The sequence below is a fragment of the Onychomys torridus genome, chromosome 1, assembly GCF_903995425.1.
Source record: "Onychomys torridus chromosome 1, mOncTor1.1, whole genome shotgun sequence".
NCBI classification, from domain to species: domain Eukaryota; kingdom Metazoa; phylum Chordata; class Mammalia; order Rodentia; family Cricetidae; genus Onychomys; species Onychomys torridus.
In genome coordinates, this window is record NC_050443.1 from 63587871 (window position 1) to 63604691 (window position 16821).

A 16821-nucleotide genomic window follows, 5' to 3' on the forward strand; every position below is an offset into this window, starting at 1 on the left:
CATTAACTTGACAGTGCCCCTTTCTTGAAGCAGGCTCCTTGAAGAAGGGTATGGCTTTCACTCCTAAAGAAGTGACCAAAAGGGGCTGGGGAGACAGTGATCTTCCAGAGAACTGGAGTCAGTTCACAGGACATACAATAGCAGCTTGCAGTGATCTATAACTCCAGTCCCAGAGGATCTAACTCCCTGACCTCCACCGGCACTGCATCATACAAGTGGTACACAAACATATATGCAGACAAACACTCACACACGCAAAAATAAAATCTCAAGAAATACAATAAGAAGAAATGCCTGGAAGAGCCAAGCTGTCAAGTGGAGGAGCTGATGTATATCAGCTGTTCTCAGGCTACCCAAATCCTGTGTTCCCCAGCCAGCTACCAGCCTAAGAAGCACTTGGAGAAATTCAGTCATAACTGACTGGTGTGAATTCACTATTTCCAATTAGTTCATCCACATAAATGCCATGACAGTTGTAAGATGTGTATGAGAGAGAGTGTGTGTGCACACACGTGTGTGCCTGAGCACGCCTGCATGATTTTCTGTGCACCATGTGTGTACAGGTGTCTGTGGAAGTCAGAAGAGGGCATCCAATCTGCTGGAACTGGAATTATAGGGGGCTGTAAGCCACCATGTGGTACTGGGAGGAGGACTCGGGTTCTCGGACAGAGCAGTAAGCAGTCTTTACTGCTGCACCACCTCTCCAGCCCCTTAGAATAGTTTTAGAGGCATTTTCTTGTTAGCAAGAGTCAGGAAATGAAATATGTTAATTCTTCTCCTGTATCAGTTCCTGTGCCTTCCTTCTCATATTTTGAAAAGTGTTGAATGTGGTAAAGTTGTGGTAACTTTTATGTTTTTCTTCTCTCAGACGAGCAAAGGAGATTGTACTGAAGTTTGAAGGGAGGTTGACTAGGACCCGAGGCTACCAAGCAGCAGGAGCAGAGGTAAAGAGCACAGCCAGCCTCTTCTCCTGCTGTCTCTAGAACCCAGAAGCCGCCATTGCCCCAGTGATCATGTGTAGGTTAGGAGCACCCAGCATTAACACCTGCAAAAGAGGGCATGAGTCAGCAAGGTTGAACTTTGCCAAACCTGGCCCTTAGTCCCAGGCACCATCTGTTATCAGGTGCATGCTATAGGTAAGTCTAGTTCGTGGGGAGAAGGAAATTTTTTGTGAGAATTATCCAGGACCCTTCCTGACTCAACCCCTTATGTTTCACTTGCTTCATCCCTATATTTGGCTATATCCCCATGGCCCTCACATTGAAGTCCTCAGACAATTAAAAATGGGAAAAGGACTGGGTGCCACTCACTGAGCTCTGCTATTCCTTCTATAGATGATCCAAGGAAAGAAAAGAACTTTCTGAGGGCTCATGATAAGACAGGTGTATAGTGAGAACTAGAGCTCAGATCGCTGACTCCTGCCGTGTGCTTCTGTGACATTAGGACCTTAAAACAGTGCAGAGACCTGATGCTTACTAAGCCCAGGCCTTTGCTGAAGGATGCTTGAGCAGCCCTGCCTTTGAGGACCATAGGGATGGGAGGGGTCAGGAAGTTTGGTATATTTCTGGGCTCTGGATATGAGGTAGGTATGCAAAATGCAGAGTGCCAGGCAGACATAAGAAAATGTCAAGAAAGTCCAGTGACCCTAACAAGGAGAATTCAGAGACAGAGATATCTGCTCCTGGCTGTTCACATGTAGTCTGTGTGATTGCTCATGGGAGTAGTGCCTGTCATTTGACTTAGTTCTCAAATCATGAGCTAAAGACAGTTCCAACTTCTGATAAAACTCAGATTTCCATGTGCAAGCAGCCGTCTGGCCTTAGCAGATGCATCCAGAATGACATTATCCTGTGAGTCTGTGTTAGGACCGTGTGCTGTCTTACAGTTGGGAATGCGGTAATTACATTTGTGGCTCTTCCTTGTGCAATGATATCATTTGCTTCCAACACAAACCGGGACTGTTTGTGTGTTAGAATGCACAACCTGTCAATTTTGCTGGAGAGCAGAGCCGGCCTAGGCCACATTCTGCTTTGTTCTCCCCTGAGAAAGAGAGTAATGATTTCATACTCTTGGCAATGGTATGACAAGTCCACAAGACAAAATTCCCAAGCTTATTCTTGGCAGCTTTGGCCAGGACCAAGGCCAGGAACTAGCTTGTAGGATACAAGACGAATCTAGGGTGGAACTCATTTTAAGGGAAGATTCTAGACTTTTGGTCTTTAAAAAAGGGTGCAGATAGAATCATCTGGGGAGCTGGTGAATCAAATGGATTTATAGGCTCCACTCACCTGTAAATCTACTAGGAGCTACTAGGAGTCTATGGCTGGGTCTGATGGGTATCTTGAGATAAGATTCTTTGTGTGATCTCCACTTTTCTAGTCCTCAACCCATGAATAAGGCAGACTTTGAGCCAAAAGAATGTAGATCTCATGGCTGGAGTGTGGCTCAGTTGGTAGAGTAGTTGCCTAGCATGTGCAAAGTCCTGATCTCAATTAGCATCACACTAACTTGATGGTGTGGAATCCCTACACTTGAGGTAGAGACAGGAGGATCAGAAGTTCAAGGTTATACTTAGGTACACAGTGAATTTGAAACCAGCCTGGAAGTCATGAGAGTCTGTCTCCAAAAAGAAACACAGACCCCATAGCACAGAGTGCAAACAGATGTACCCTGCCTGGTCAGGATACAGGGAAAATACGGGGCTACTTTGGTCTTGGAAATGTTTAACGGCCTGCAAAGCCATAATTAAAGGTTCTGTGGGTGTGACCGGGAGTCCCTCCTCTACCCAGAACCCCAGAGCCCTAGCCATTACCAAGGTTATGAATGAGAAATTTTCTAATCATGGCCTCTCCTGTCTAGCTCTGGCGGAAATTCGCCCGTTTGGCCTGTAACTTTGTGGTCATCTTCATTCCCTGGGAAATGAGGATAAAGAAAATTGAGAGTAAGTATCCACTGGAGGAGTGGAGGGGGTGTGCAGCTGTGACCAGCACACAGCCCAAGACGTCTGGTGAGCCTTGGCCATTTTACGCCATAGAGTCAGCCAGGGTACTTATACAGCTAGAGACCCTGCTCACATGGGGATGAAGAGATGGAAGACCTGGTGCCCTCACCACCTCCCAGAAAGTGGAAAGTTCCCATGCTGCATTTCTACATTCAGCCATGGCTGCATGATCACTCCCAGTTCATTCATTCGGTCAGAGAGCAAACTCTGAAGGATCAGTGAAAAACTGTAAAGAGAAGGAAGATGTAATTCCCACATATAAACATGAAAACACATGCTTTTATAGAAGACTCTAAGCATTTAGAAGATCCATGCAAAAAATAAATAAATCATACTCCAAATCCCTTTCTCCTCATGGCCCACACGCACAGAGGATAAACAACCTTTAAAATGTCCCAAAGTGAAGGAAAGCATGAAGCTGGAGCCAATGATGTTTTTTGGAGACATTCCCAAAAATCAGTTCCCAAGTTTAATGCAATTCCACAAACATGCTCAGTGTATTGCTTAGAGTCCTTGATCACATGATCATAAAATGCAAAAAGGAAAACATCCAAGAGATAGATTGGGAGATAGGAGTAAGAAAATATTCCCAAAAAATTACATGAACAAAAGGTTAAATAAAATATATTAATAAAAGTTAAACAACAGAGCAACACAGTGTGGGGACTGACTGATGTTCAAAGGAACAGGCAAACATTTCAGAAACAGATAAGAAGGCAGACCACTCCTTCTGCATGCAACTTTTACTGGAGTCAATAGAAATCACTCTGTAAATATTGCCAGGACAATTGGTTCAGCTGTTTCAAAGAGTAAAGCTAGTCCTTTCATATTAATATTCTATTAAATAGTATGAATATACAGTCAGAAATCATGAAAATCTTTAAAGAAAGAATAATAAATGAGACCTTAGCATGGAGACCCTTTAATCATAAAAGTGAAGGGGGGAACTATCCAGAAAACTGCTTTTTAATTTAATTATTGGAAAATGCTTTTTAAAGATTTGTTTATTTTCAAGTGTGTGGGAGCGTTACCTGCATGTATGTGTCTGTGCACCACATGTGAGCATTGCCCACAGAAGCCAGAAGAGGGTGTCTGGAAGTGGAGATGGTTGCGAGCCAACCCCAAGTCCTCTGGAAAAGCCACTGATGCTCTTAGCTGCTGAGCCATGTCTCCAGCCTCAGAAAATAGACTTCATATACATAAAAAATCAAAGGCTAGATGGAAAGTTAGAAAAATCATGTTCGATATTTCAATGGAGTTAAATGCTCTCTTACCTTTAAATTTAGAGGAAGTATGTGTATATAGAACATTACAGAGTTTCTACATACCCTTTATCTGGCTTCCTCAGTTGTTAACACTATGATATTTTTAATGTTGAAATTAAGACAAAGGATCTTAGAGAAACCTTAGAATACGCAAAGTGATTCAAAATAGGACAGAAGTATATGAAAGTCTCGAAAGTTTCTAACTTTCCCAAACATGCATAAGTTAGTAAATTTCCCTTGGCATGTTAGCTGAGTACAGCACCAGGGACAGTATCAGATAGCAGTCCTCCACTAGAGCTAGTCTTCGGTACGAAGGGCTGGAGGCCAGGCACAGGATGCTGACCCAGCCAGTGGGGGTCATCAATACCACATCACTCTTCCTGTGTGTGCTGCTGGTGGAGGTGAATGGCAGTCCTGCTGGAGGCAGGCTTTCTGCTCTGTGAGGCTTGAGCAGAGCCACTCTCGTGTTGTCTGCCCATAGGTCACTTCGGATCTGGCGTGGCCTCCTACTTCATCTTCCTGAGGTGGTTGTTCGGAATTAACATAGTGCTCACGGTGATGACAGGTGCTTTTGTTGTCATTCCTGAGGTAAGAGTCGGAGCCAAGAGGTGCAAGGCGTGCAAGAGAGGTGGGTGCTATAAGCTGCTGCCCTCACTGACATCATAGGAAGGATAGGCAGGACATGGCAGCTTTCTGCAGAAGAACACAGTGAATATACTCAGTCACTACTGCTTAGATTTGCCATGTATCATGAAAGAAAGTTTGAGTGTTGCAGAGAGCAGTGAGGGTGGCTGAAATCTGAATTTCATATTATGATGGTTTTCTTTCGATTATTTTCCCCAACCACTTAATGATGTAAAAAACATTCCTATCCATATCTCTCTGGTCATACAAGAAGAGGTGACATACTCTAACTGGTCTAGATGCTGTTTGCCTCCCCAGTATTCCAACTGAACTCCTTCCTATAAATGGAACTCTTCCTTTTCTCCTGGAAGAAGAGGTCTGGGGACCTCAGTGATCTAGCCACTACTAATTCTCTCACATGGGTTTACACAGTAACAGCGCAGGCAAGCAAACCGTACTCATGGCATCTCCACAGGCACATGGGGATCCACCATCACTCTTACCTAGTCCCCTAGCCCAGAGGAACATCTCAGCCCCTCCTCTCTTACCAGCTGATCGCAGGCCAGCCCTTTGGAAGTACAGCCAGCAAGACTATCCCCCAGGAGCAGGTCATGTCTGCACAGGATCTGGACACTGTCTGGTCCCTCGGGGTAAGGCTAATGTCGGCTGCATCCAGGCCTTGAGGGGCGGGGAGGGCCACAATTCTGGGATCTGGGAATCAGAGACAACTCTGCTGTCTTTGTAGGGTTACCTTCAGTACTCTGTCCTGTTCTACGGGTACTACGGAAGAGAGAGGAGGATTGGGAGAGCCGGCTACCGCCTGCCCTTGGCATATTTCCTGGTGGGGATGGCAGTGTTTGCTTACAGCTTCATCATTCTCTTAAAAAAGTACGCCATGTCTGGAGTTCGCTTAGAACCCGTGTGCTCTCACATCATCCTGTCAATAGCCCTGTTAAAGTTGTGAGTCACTGTGGCCGTTTTGTAGAGGAAGAGACCAAGGCTCGAGAATTATATAATTTTAACCGTCACTTACTGTACATTGACTATTTTGTGCAGGCCTCTGTAAGGGGTTTGGAGAGACAAGCGTAGCGATGTATGTGTAGTATATGATTTTAGAAAATGCCATAGCTGCACTAATAAGATACCATCAATGACATCTAGGTGGCTGGAGGAGGTTGAAAGCAAACAGCTGTGACCGGGTGATAAAGCATTGATGCCTCCTAGTCATCATTGAGAGGAGGTCTGTGCAAAGCTAGGGGGAAAGAGAGACAGAGACAGAGAGCGATGTGAGTTGACAAAGAAACACTGAGCCTAGGGAGAGCCCGGGCCCGTTACCTCAGCTGTTGCCAGTGCTCTCCTTCTTATTCTCGCCCATTTGTCGCCCCGCCCCCACGGCTCCAGTGGCAAAGTGCACATAGAGGTGTTTGGGATCAGAAACTGCATAGCAAATAGATAGGCAAACCCACAAACTTGAAGAGATGTACAGTGAGTTGCAAGCCTGCTTCAGATGACTGAAGACTCTCTAGCTTAGCTCCTGGTGGCGGCCTCAAGACCCCACCAGAACAATTCCGATCCTTTACTAGGTGTTACTCTTTAAAAGCAACTCAGAACAGCTGTGAGAGCATGAACTGTAGCTGAAGAAGAAATCCAATGCTTATTACTGGAGAAATGGCCTAGAAGGCAGAGAGGGGGACCTCCTGCCTTCAATTATCTAAGGAATGTCCTGTGCAGGAGGAACTCAGCAGATCTGGGGGAATCCCATGGGGACGAGTTGCCATAGGCAGAAGCAACAGGAACACGGCTTGATCTCAGAGGGATGGTGACCACTTTACCATCACAGTTGCAGACATGACGTCTCCTGGGACAAGTATACCTCGATGGCCGCTGGTCACCACTGTGCCAATGGGAATGCCTATCAGAAGGACTCTTGCAATGATTACCATTTTCATCCGGTGAAAGGATGGGCTGAGGGTCCAAGTGGTGGCTAAAGTGCAGCCCGTGATCTGCTCACCAAGCAGGGACCGAGGGGCTGTGTCAGAGGACAGCTTTGCCCAGGTCCCACAAAGTTTCCATGACAGGTTGTGATATCCTGGAGAGAGCGGTCCCATCCCTGAGACCCAGTCCTGTGACTGATGGGAGCCTCTCTTGCAGAATGGCTAAGAACTCCCGCACCAGCCTGGCCAGTGCTTCCAACGAAAACTACACCTTCTGCTGGCGGGTATTTTGTGCCTGGGATTACCTCATTGGGAACCCAGAGGCTGCAGAGAGCAAAACAGCCGCCATCGTGAACAGCATTAAGGTGAGTGAAGGCCGCACCGTGCACTCCAGACTATCAAGTCTGCAAGCTGGTCTGCACCCCCTGCTGGCCGAACCAGCACACTTCCTTTCCTCCCCACCCAGGGCAACAGACCCAGTGGAGGTCAATGGGACTGGGAATTGTACCTCAAGGACCCATAGGAAGTAAAGAATAAAAGCTCAAAACGACTCTTTTATTTCTATATATTGTTTTGTCTTAAATTTTTGATTCATGTATTTGTTTATAAATTACACGGTGGATTCTTAAAGCCTATAAATGAAGAAATACTTCTACATTATATATATATATATATAAGCTTTTATCTTTAACTTAGAAGTCAATGTGAGCAAAATCAGTCAGAGATGGGGGTCAGCTGACTTATATTGATATTGATATTATATTGATATCTAATTCATTGCTGTCAATAGAAACTTATAGAAGAAAGTCATAGCCATTGAAGATAAGAATCAAGATAATGGATCAGTTTGGGTGGGGTGATTTTGTTGATGTTCTTGTTTTTCTTTTTGCTTTTAGACCCAGGCTGGCTCCACACTTATCATGTGACCAAGCACCTTTAGTGGATCCTCCTAAGGGCTGAGATTACAGAGTGTGCCACCATGCCCAGTTGGATACCTTACTCCTAGTGGTTATAATTGGTTATGAGGCTAGGCTTCTAACGCTGCCTGTGTTTTTCCTTCCAGGAGGCCATACTGGAAGAGCAAGAAAAGAAAAAAAACAAAAACATGTAAGTATTAATATGCCTATTCATTAATTTTTGCCTCATTTGGTACAAAGAGTTATTGAGTTATCTATATCTTATTTTCATAATTGTTAGGCAGTTCCTCTTTCCTTTTTCCTTTTTCCTCTTGCTGTCAATCTCCTTAGTGATGTGACCTGTGGGAACTCACTCCTTCTCCATAGCTGTCTCTAGGAGTACTTCCTCCTTCTGTATCTGCTGCACCTGGACAGAGGGTCTGAAACTGACCAGTTTCCTGTTCTTTTACTTATGCAATAAAATGGCTATCTTTAGTAACAATATCTAGTTTGCTAAGTAAAGGAAGACACATAAGTATTGTTAATTTTATTTTGAAACTATTCGTTGAGTTCCTATGATAGAAGGAGCATCCCATTCACAACCAGAGCCTTCTGAGATGACCTCCTAGGGGCCAGGTTTGCCTTGAGATCTTTAAATGGAGACCCAGTGGGATGGAAGGATGCTGCCATGAAGGGGCGATGGCCCTGTCCGCATTAGGACAGGCATGTCCACCTGCCTCATTGCATGGTCCCATTTAAATTTGCAGCTACTAGCTACTGGGGCTGTGCCAGAAAGAGCTATATGCAAGCAGCTGGGAGAGGTGGATTCTAGCCCTCCCTGGCATAAACCCCAGTGACCCAGAAAGCTGACCCACAACCTATTTGACCAACATGTCCTCTCCAGTGAAATGACAGGATGGGCCCCATCAGGCTTCTCAGAGGCTAGAACACAAGCCCACCACAGTCATCTACAATCTCTGAAAGCACAGACCTCAGTTTGGATTAGCATCCCTGGCAATGAGATACAAAGTCTGTCTTTATCATATCCAATCAAATGGTTTAAATGACCACTGGAATTCAAAAATGATCGCCACCTTTAAGTTCATTCTAGACCCAAGAGGTCTTACTCAACAATTCATTACTGGCCAACCAAAGAAGAACCAGTTTTCAAGTCCTGGTCCTCATCACTTTGTTCAGCGGAAGACAGAGATGCCTAGGCACTCGGGGCCAGGGGGGAAACAGAGAAAGAGGGAATTACCATTTGTCTGCTTGGCTCCAGACCCAGCATGCTTTGACTGGTGTGGCCACAGGAAGGATGCCAAGTACACGGCCATGGGGAGCCAGCCATTGTGTCCCCATCACATTCCTCCTAACTGGTACCTTGTGAGTAGTATGATCCCGGCAATGGTGACTGTGTGCTTTGGAGGCAGGAGGATGGCATTGGTGGACCTAGCTTGCTCGGTGTTTTCTGTCCCAGTACTCCACAGCTCTGAGTCTGCGGTGTTCTCCTTCCAAAGGAGTAACCCTGTCATCAAGCACACTGTATTTCCCTTTTTTACCTAGAAGACACTATTTACCATTTCATTCAGGAATCAGTTTTCTTTATGCAGATGAAGGGCAAAGATAAAGTGAAATATCTTGACCTGCCCAAGCTCCCCAATAGTGGGACATCATGGGAGGAATGGTACACTTCTCATGTGCCCCTTCAAGTCATCCTTGGCCCTTTCTCTTTCTCCGGGCAGTTATGCAAGCTTGCTCATATCTAGGCTAACTGCTCTGGGAAGTGCTCACAGGGTCCTGGTCCACACTCACATACTGTCATCCACAAGCTGGATACACTCTGGGTGAGACTACCTATGGAGTCACCGGGTGCATTCCATCACCCTGAGAAGGCCTCCAGCTGTGTCCAGCTGTGGCAGACTCTACCACTGAGCCATCTCACCTCCACTTCCTCAGCCTTCACTCCTGCTGGCTGGAATTATCTCCCAAGTCAACTCTCTGCAGACAAGCCTTTGCCTGGAGCGTTGGTTTCAGGAAAACCAGGCTGAGGCTGACCCCAAAATGGACAGAAGGAAATGCTCCGGGAACAGACCGACCAGTCAGTTGCCCAGCACTTACAAAGGTGGGGGGGGGCACATGTTCTATGTAAAATCAGAGGAAAGGCAACCAAACAAGGGAGGGGTGTTCCCAAATCCATCTCGCGGTGACTGAGTTGCCGGTTCATCTAATGCATATCCAAGACTTAGATGTGCTGGGAGCTGTTCTGAGAGCTGTGGACACAGGGATGACAAAGACTGGAGATTCTGAGATCTCACACAACCCAGGGGAAAGACAACTAATAACCAAGGAAATGCATGCCAGATGCCAGACTCACAGTGTGGAATGATGGGTGGGTCCACCAACTGCCATTGCAAAGACAGGAGGCCAGTCTTCCCCCTCCTACCTATTCCTCTTCTGCTGGAAATGTTATGTGAATTTCGTCTGCATCACAGGACTCTAATGTGTGTGTGGGTGTGTGTGTGGTGTGTGTGTGTGTGTGTGGAGGGGAAAGGTACGTATGTATTGGTTAGTGTAGGTGTGAATACACATGTGTGTGCATGGATGCCAGAAGTAGATATCAAGCATCTCAATCCTGTCTACCTTTATGGTTTGAAACCCAAAGCTCATTTTCCTAAGCCTGCTGGCTAATGAGCTTCAGGGATCTGCCTGTCTCTGCCCCCCCCCCCAAAAAAAAAAAAAAAAACCCAAGTACTGGGGCTACAAGTACACTCCACCTTGCCTGGCATAATTTTAAACATAGGCTCTCAGAATCTGAACTCAGGTCCTCATGCCTGAGTGACAGTGGAGTCACCTCCTACCCCTGTAGTGATATATTATAAGCGATAAACCTTGGACTGAAACCCACAGACTTGGATCCTAAAACAAATGTTTGATGGTTTCTTAGAGTTCCAAGCTGCTGGCTCACTGAGTTTACAACTCTATTGAGGTCTCAGAAATGAGAAATTGGAGGTGGAGGGAGCAGAGAGGACCCTAAGCAGGGGAAAGGCCCCTATCCTGAAGTCTCACCATCTGTACCCTTGTACTGCCTCTCTTTTCAGGGCGGTGACTGTCTGCCTGAGAATCATCGCCAACATCCTGGTGCTCCTGTCTCTGGCTGGGAGCATCTATCTCATCTACTTTGTGGTGGACAGGTCCCAGAAGCTGGAGCAGTCGAAGAAGGAGCTGACACTTTGGGAGAAGAATGAGGTACCCAGTAACCAGCAATTATATTAGCAGGTTGCACTTTATTGGGGGCCGGGGGGTAGTGACAACATTCCTCTTCTCTGCTTCTTTAGTGAATTAGACTGAAATGTCTCTTGAAATGAGTATAGCCTGCTAGTTCTAGAGTAGGGACCAGGGCCTTCAGGCCCAGTAGCATCAAGTCCTGGTGAAATAACTTGGAAGATCTTCAGTTAAGAACTCCTCCAGGTGCTCATACCCACCCTTCTGGTTCAGCTTTGCCCTGCTACTGCTATTCCTTTGCATCCACACTCTCAGGCCCCACCCACAGTGTGTGCCTCCAATCCCACCAGCTGCCTCACACAACACTTAAGTAGTTTCCAGAACCAGCCGCACAAACCGTTTGGGTATTGAACAACCCACCCCCAGTTGTGTGAATATGTCCATAAATAGAAAACTACCAAGTAGGAGGGTAGGGGAATTTCAGAATTTCTAATATTTGTTGTGACTGTTGTCCTGAATGTTTGGTCCAATTGACCTACCAAGATTTGAAAGACAAAAATAACTCCAAACCGCCTTTTGGATCACTCTGATAAAAATAACTAGCATCCACTTTAAAAGCTGTTAGATGGGCATACATCTGTCCCATGTGTGCTCACCTGTGTCCGACCATTTCTTAGAACCTGAGATTACACCCGGTGACCTCCTTGTGTTTTACACCAGTTACGGGAGTTAGGTAAATTCGGGCCTCTTTGCACGTTTAAAAAGTGGCAAATTTTAAAACATCTGCTCAGAAATTACTTCTTAGGTTAGCTCAAGCATCTTGTGTGCCAGCTTAAATTCGCTTTCCTTTTGCCCTAAGTCCAGACAAACAAGAGCCAGGCATGGTTCTCCAGATAATTAATCCCCCGTGTACAGAGGGATATTCAATTACATCTCTGCCTTCCCCTTTCTGATCATAATAATCACAATTATTTCCATCCTCCATCCAAGGTCAGGAAGGTATAAATACAATGAATTAGTGATTGGTAAATGTGACAGAAATGCTCCTGAATCCCAGACAGCATGCGTAAGCATCCTCATGACCTTAAAGGAGAGTTCCAGAAAGGAACAAACACTTGATGGAATGGTAGTAGCCTTCTGAAAAAGGATAACTCTCAGAGGCTCAGGGAGGTTTCTAATCAGTGTCCCTGTGAATGGCAGATAGCCATATAGAAAACCAAATGTGGTTGAGGGAACTGGCATGAGGAACTTGAAAACATATACTCTCTCCACAGGTGAGTGTGGTGGTCTCCCTTGTCACCATGCTGGCACCATCTGCCTTTGACCTCATCGCTGCCTTGGAGATGTACCACCCACGGACAACACTGCGCTTCCAGTTAGCAAGGTATATAGTATCCTAGGTGGAAGACCCCCCGTGTGGCTCAGCCATCATCCACCCACAAAGGGACTGAATCTCTGCAGAGCTAAGGCATGCTTCTCCTCCACACTTAGCATAAAGCTTTCCCTAGGGACATGGCTCAAGAAAAGCTGGGAGCAATGGAGATGAAAGGAAAGGAGTCAGGGCAGGAGAGAACAGAATGATGCAGATAACACAGCTGGAATTATGGGTAATAGAGAAGAGGAAGCAGAGAAAGAAGAGGAGGAGGGACAGAGGGAAAGAGGGGGAAAGCAAGCAGGAAAAGCAGACACAAAAGAGCAGCAAGATAATAGAATGCATGTCTGGGTTTCCTCATTATTGAATTCTCCCCATGGTTGGACTCTGAGTGGCCAAATAGACACTCATTGTCTGCCAGACATGGGAGAGACAGCCCATGCTCCGCTACTAACTACCCAAGCACAAAGTTGTATGATGCTCTGAGCTGTACCAAGACAGCTAGTGGCTGCCATAGCAGATGTCAAAGCAGATGTGGCCTGAGCTGCAGCAGACTGTGTGTGCAAGAGAACATCCCAAGACTGCCTCCTTGAGAGTTAGAGCCACATTGCAAGGGCTGGGTTTCTGGGTTTTTTCCCTCAAGTTCTTTCTCCTCCACTTGAAGTGATGTATTGGTAAAGAGCAGGATATAGGAACTATCAGAGCCCTGAGCACTTACCTTAAGTATTTCCTTATCCTGTCCACACTGGCTTCTCCATGCCATCTTCTGTGACACTTGGTGACACTCCTCAAACCTCAGACTGCTCTGAGAAGGATTGTTTCCACTCTGGAGTCAGTAAACATCTTCTGAAAAAGACGTAGCAGCCAACATTTTATACTCTGCTATAGTTAGAGTTTTCATGACTGGCCCACAGTCAGGACAAATATCTCTCACCGGCCAGGCCCATAGACACTCAGAATCAACCAAGTAAACACACAGAGACTTATATTACTTACAAACTGTATGGGCGTGGCAGGCTTCTTGTTATCTACTTCTTCTATCTTAAATTAACCCATTTCTCTTAATCTATACTTTGCCACGTGGCTTGTGGCTTACCAGTACCTTATGTCTTTTCTGTCATGGAGGTGGCTGGTAGCGTCTCCAGCCTTCCTATTCCCAGCCTTCTCCTCTTCCTTGTCCCACCTACCTTATCCTTCCTGCCTGGCTACTGGCCAATCAGCACTTTATTTATTTTAACAATCAGAGCAACACATTTGACATATAAAACATCCCACAGCACTCTGGGCCAGGTAGGAAAACTCTAACTACACTCTGCCATCTACACATACATCTCCGTCCCAACTACAAGCTCTAAGGGAGAGACATGAAAAAAGCCTCTGCTGATAGGGCAAACAAAGGGCTAGGCTGTCTGGCAGCATTTTATTTACTAAAATAGGTGAGGGTATTGCTTGGCTTGAAGACTCCAGTACCCCGTCTCCTGAAATCCTACTGCCCTAATGACAGAAAGCCATCCCTAGAAAGATCAAGGAGTTGATCAAAACCCCACAGCACAGGATAGACTTGGAGCAAAGCTTGGGGTCTGCTCACCCTGCTGTTTTTTTGTTTGTTTGTTTGTTTTCTGTTCCACTCTGCACCTCTCTAGCCTGGATAAGAGGTACCTTTCTCAGTTCCTTCCTTGCCACAAGGGGAGAATCAATTCCATTATTGCATTTGGTGTAACAGCAATCCTATTACACAGATCGGCCTCGTTATTCATACTCAAAACCAGAGAAACAGAGCCACAGAGAGACATAACCTCAGACAAATGAGACATAATTTTGGAAATAAAAGCAAGACATATTATTTCAGTTCCATTAACTCACCAACAGACCATGATACCTTTCATCCAAGATGCAGTGAGAACCCTAAGCTCCAGCTCTGTCCAAGAGCTCATCAGGCCCTTCTTCCCTCAGCACGTGGCATGTACCATTGGAGGGGCTGTGGCCCATACAGGCTAAGGCACACGCTGAGATCATCCCGGGGTGATGCACAAGAGAGTGCCTTCATAGTTTCAGAGGAAAAGCAAGTGGCAAGGTTGTATCCTTAAGAAGCTGTCTACTTACACATGGCATTACCTGACCCCCATAAAGATGAAGGAGGCTGGTGTGGATGTGTGGGTCATTTTTTTCCATGTGGAAGTAGTCTCCTTATTATAAAGCTGTTTTGGGTTGGAGAGATGGCTCAGAGGTTAAGAGCACTGGCTGCTCTTCCAGAGGTCCTGAGTTCAATTCTCAGCAACTACATGGTGACTCATAACCATCTATAACGAGATCTAGTGCCCTCTTCTAGCGTGCAGGTGTATATGCAGGCAGAATACTGTGTATGTAATAAAAATAAATTAATTAATTGGAAAAAAGAGATCTGTCTTTAAAAAAAAAAAAGGTAAAGCTGTTTCCCTATCACTGGATTTGATTCCACATTTGCACATCACTGACCCAGTGAAGGATCTGCAGAGGCTACTTTCCTCATCCATCTTATTTCTTTAGACAGGTTTCTCATAAGACCCCTCTGTGCTCCTGTGGATCCAGCTGGTATTTCCAAGGGTGGGTGCTGAGATCTACAAGTGGCATGCTGGTGCTTTCAGTCTCATGTACTGAATAACTCTCAGTGTTCCACATGTCTATTCTCTCGTCCCTTGAATGGGGAGTGTAACATAGACTTTCTGAGAACTGAGTGGAATGATGTCAGGTCATAAATGTCCAGACCAGAAAGCATGGGCCAGATGTTATATCACCCCACAGAACCCATGTTCTTTTGCTTTAGTGTTTCTAACTGGCTTGTCCGGGGATGGCTACTGTGGGATCGCCTGGGAAAGATGTAGACTCCAAACCCTATCCACACCTGCTGAAGCTAGATGATTTGAATAGTCTGTGATTTTTGTTTTTTACATTATCATTTGCATGTATGTATGAGTGTGTGTGTGTGCATGCCTGTGCACATGTACATGCACATGTGTATATGTGTGATTCATGTGATGTATGTAGAGGTCAGAGGAAACTTGTGAGAGTCAGTTTTCTCTTTCTACCATGTGGCTCCTGGAGACCAAGGTCAGAGGTCAGGCATGACCACAAGTACCTGTACCCACTGAGCCATCTCACCTGCCCTATAATCTGTGGTTTTTCAGTAACACCCAGGTAACTCAAAGAAAGCCAAGAACAACCACTGTCTTATTATCATGTCCATGATGACTTAGAACTTTCAGGAGGCCCCAGATCGCTGGTCCTGTGTGTGGTGATCTTGTTTCTCAAGATGTCATGTGGTTTTCAGGGTCCTGGTACTGTACCTAGGAAATCTCTACAGCTTGATCATTGCTCTTCTGGACAAAGTGAACAGCATGAACATTGAGGTGAGTGTCCAGATGGGACAGCACCTGCCGTCACTACTGGGCAGTACCTGTCATAGCTGCCTAGACTGTACAGACTGGATAGCCTTCCTCCCGCTTCTGTCCAGATTGGACAGTCACCCGCCTCCACTGCCTAGACTGGATGTACACCCAACATCAAGGCCTAGACTGAATAGTCCTCCACCCATCACTGTCCAAACCTGACAGCCTCTTGTCATTGCTCCCCATACAGCACCCCCACGTCAGCATCTTCATCATCCTTGTCCTCTTTACTGCTTATATTTGGGTCTCACAGGCATATCTCAAACCATGCCACTGTGGTCCTTTTAAGGTATAGAGAGAAATTTAAGCCCCATTTCCCAGATTTAAAAAAAGGAACAGTGCTGTTATGAGAGCCCGGGCTGTTGCCTCCATGTCTCCCTGGGCCATGCAATCTTATTCTCATGCCTCCATCAGGGAAGACTGTCAACAGCTCTTTTAAATAACCCCAGGAAGATGAGCAGGCCATAGGCTCCTCCAGAAAGTGGAAAGAGAAGAGTCTTCCCATACCAAATAGCTCAGTGTATGCTCCAGTTCCAGCCTCAGAGGCCTCTTAATGTTCATTTCAACCTGCTCAGCCCTCCAGGACACCCTGAGTGGGAAGGGCGGGGAGATGAGGAGGAGCTTTCTGAGGGTCGTTTATGAAAAGTATATCATAAATTTCAGGGCATATGGGCCAAAGAGGCCGTGGAGAGCTGGAATTTGAAGTCACATAGACCTTGGTCCTTCCCTGCCACTTACTGGATCCTTATGAACTTGATCTAGAATTCTCTTGAGGTTGAAAAGAGAGGAAGGACTGTGTCACCTAGAACCACAGACCCATTTCTGGTCTTCTAGGGAACAGTGAACTGCCTATTTCTGCTGGTGTCTTGTGAGTGTGGTCACCTCTAGTCAATGGTAAGAGGGAAGGAAAGAGAGAAGAAGAGAGGAAGAAGGGGTGAGGGAAAAGGAGACTAGAGAAGGAGAAAGGCAGATGGCGAGAGAGTGAATGGTTACTCCTGAGTCGTGGTTCCCTTCATTTGTCCAAGCTGCATTCTTGCTTACAAGCACGTAAACAGCCTTTATTTCTTCCTTCCTTCCTTCTC

General features: G+C 45.9%; 1 protein-coding gene across 1 annotated transcript in view; it reads left to right on the forward strand.

Annotated features, from left to right (window-relative positions):
- Tmc3 (transmembrane channel like 3) overlaps nt 1–16821 on the forward strand; it is a 36831-nt gene that overhangs the window by 6735 nt on the left and 13275 nt on the right. The window contains 10 exon segments of the mRNA XM_036168497.1: nt 869–944; nt 2860–2941; nt 4748–4854; nt 5442–5540; nt 5636–5778; nt 7042–7189; nt 7888–7931; nt 10819–10966; nt 12217–12326; nt 15622–15700. Of these exon segments, the coding sequence (XP_036024390.1) occupies nt 869–944; nt 2860–2941; nt 4748–4854; nt 5442–5540; nt 5636–5778; nt 7042–7189; nt 7888–7931; nt 10819–10966; nt 12217–12326; nt 15622–15700 (1036 nt within the window).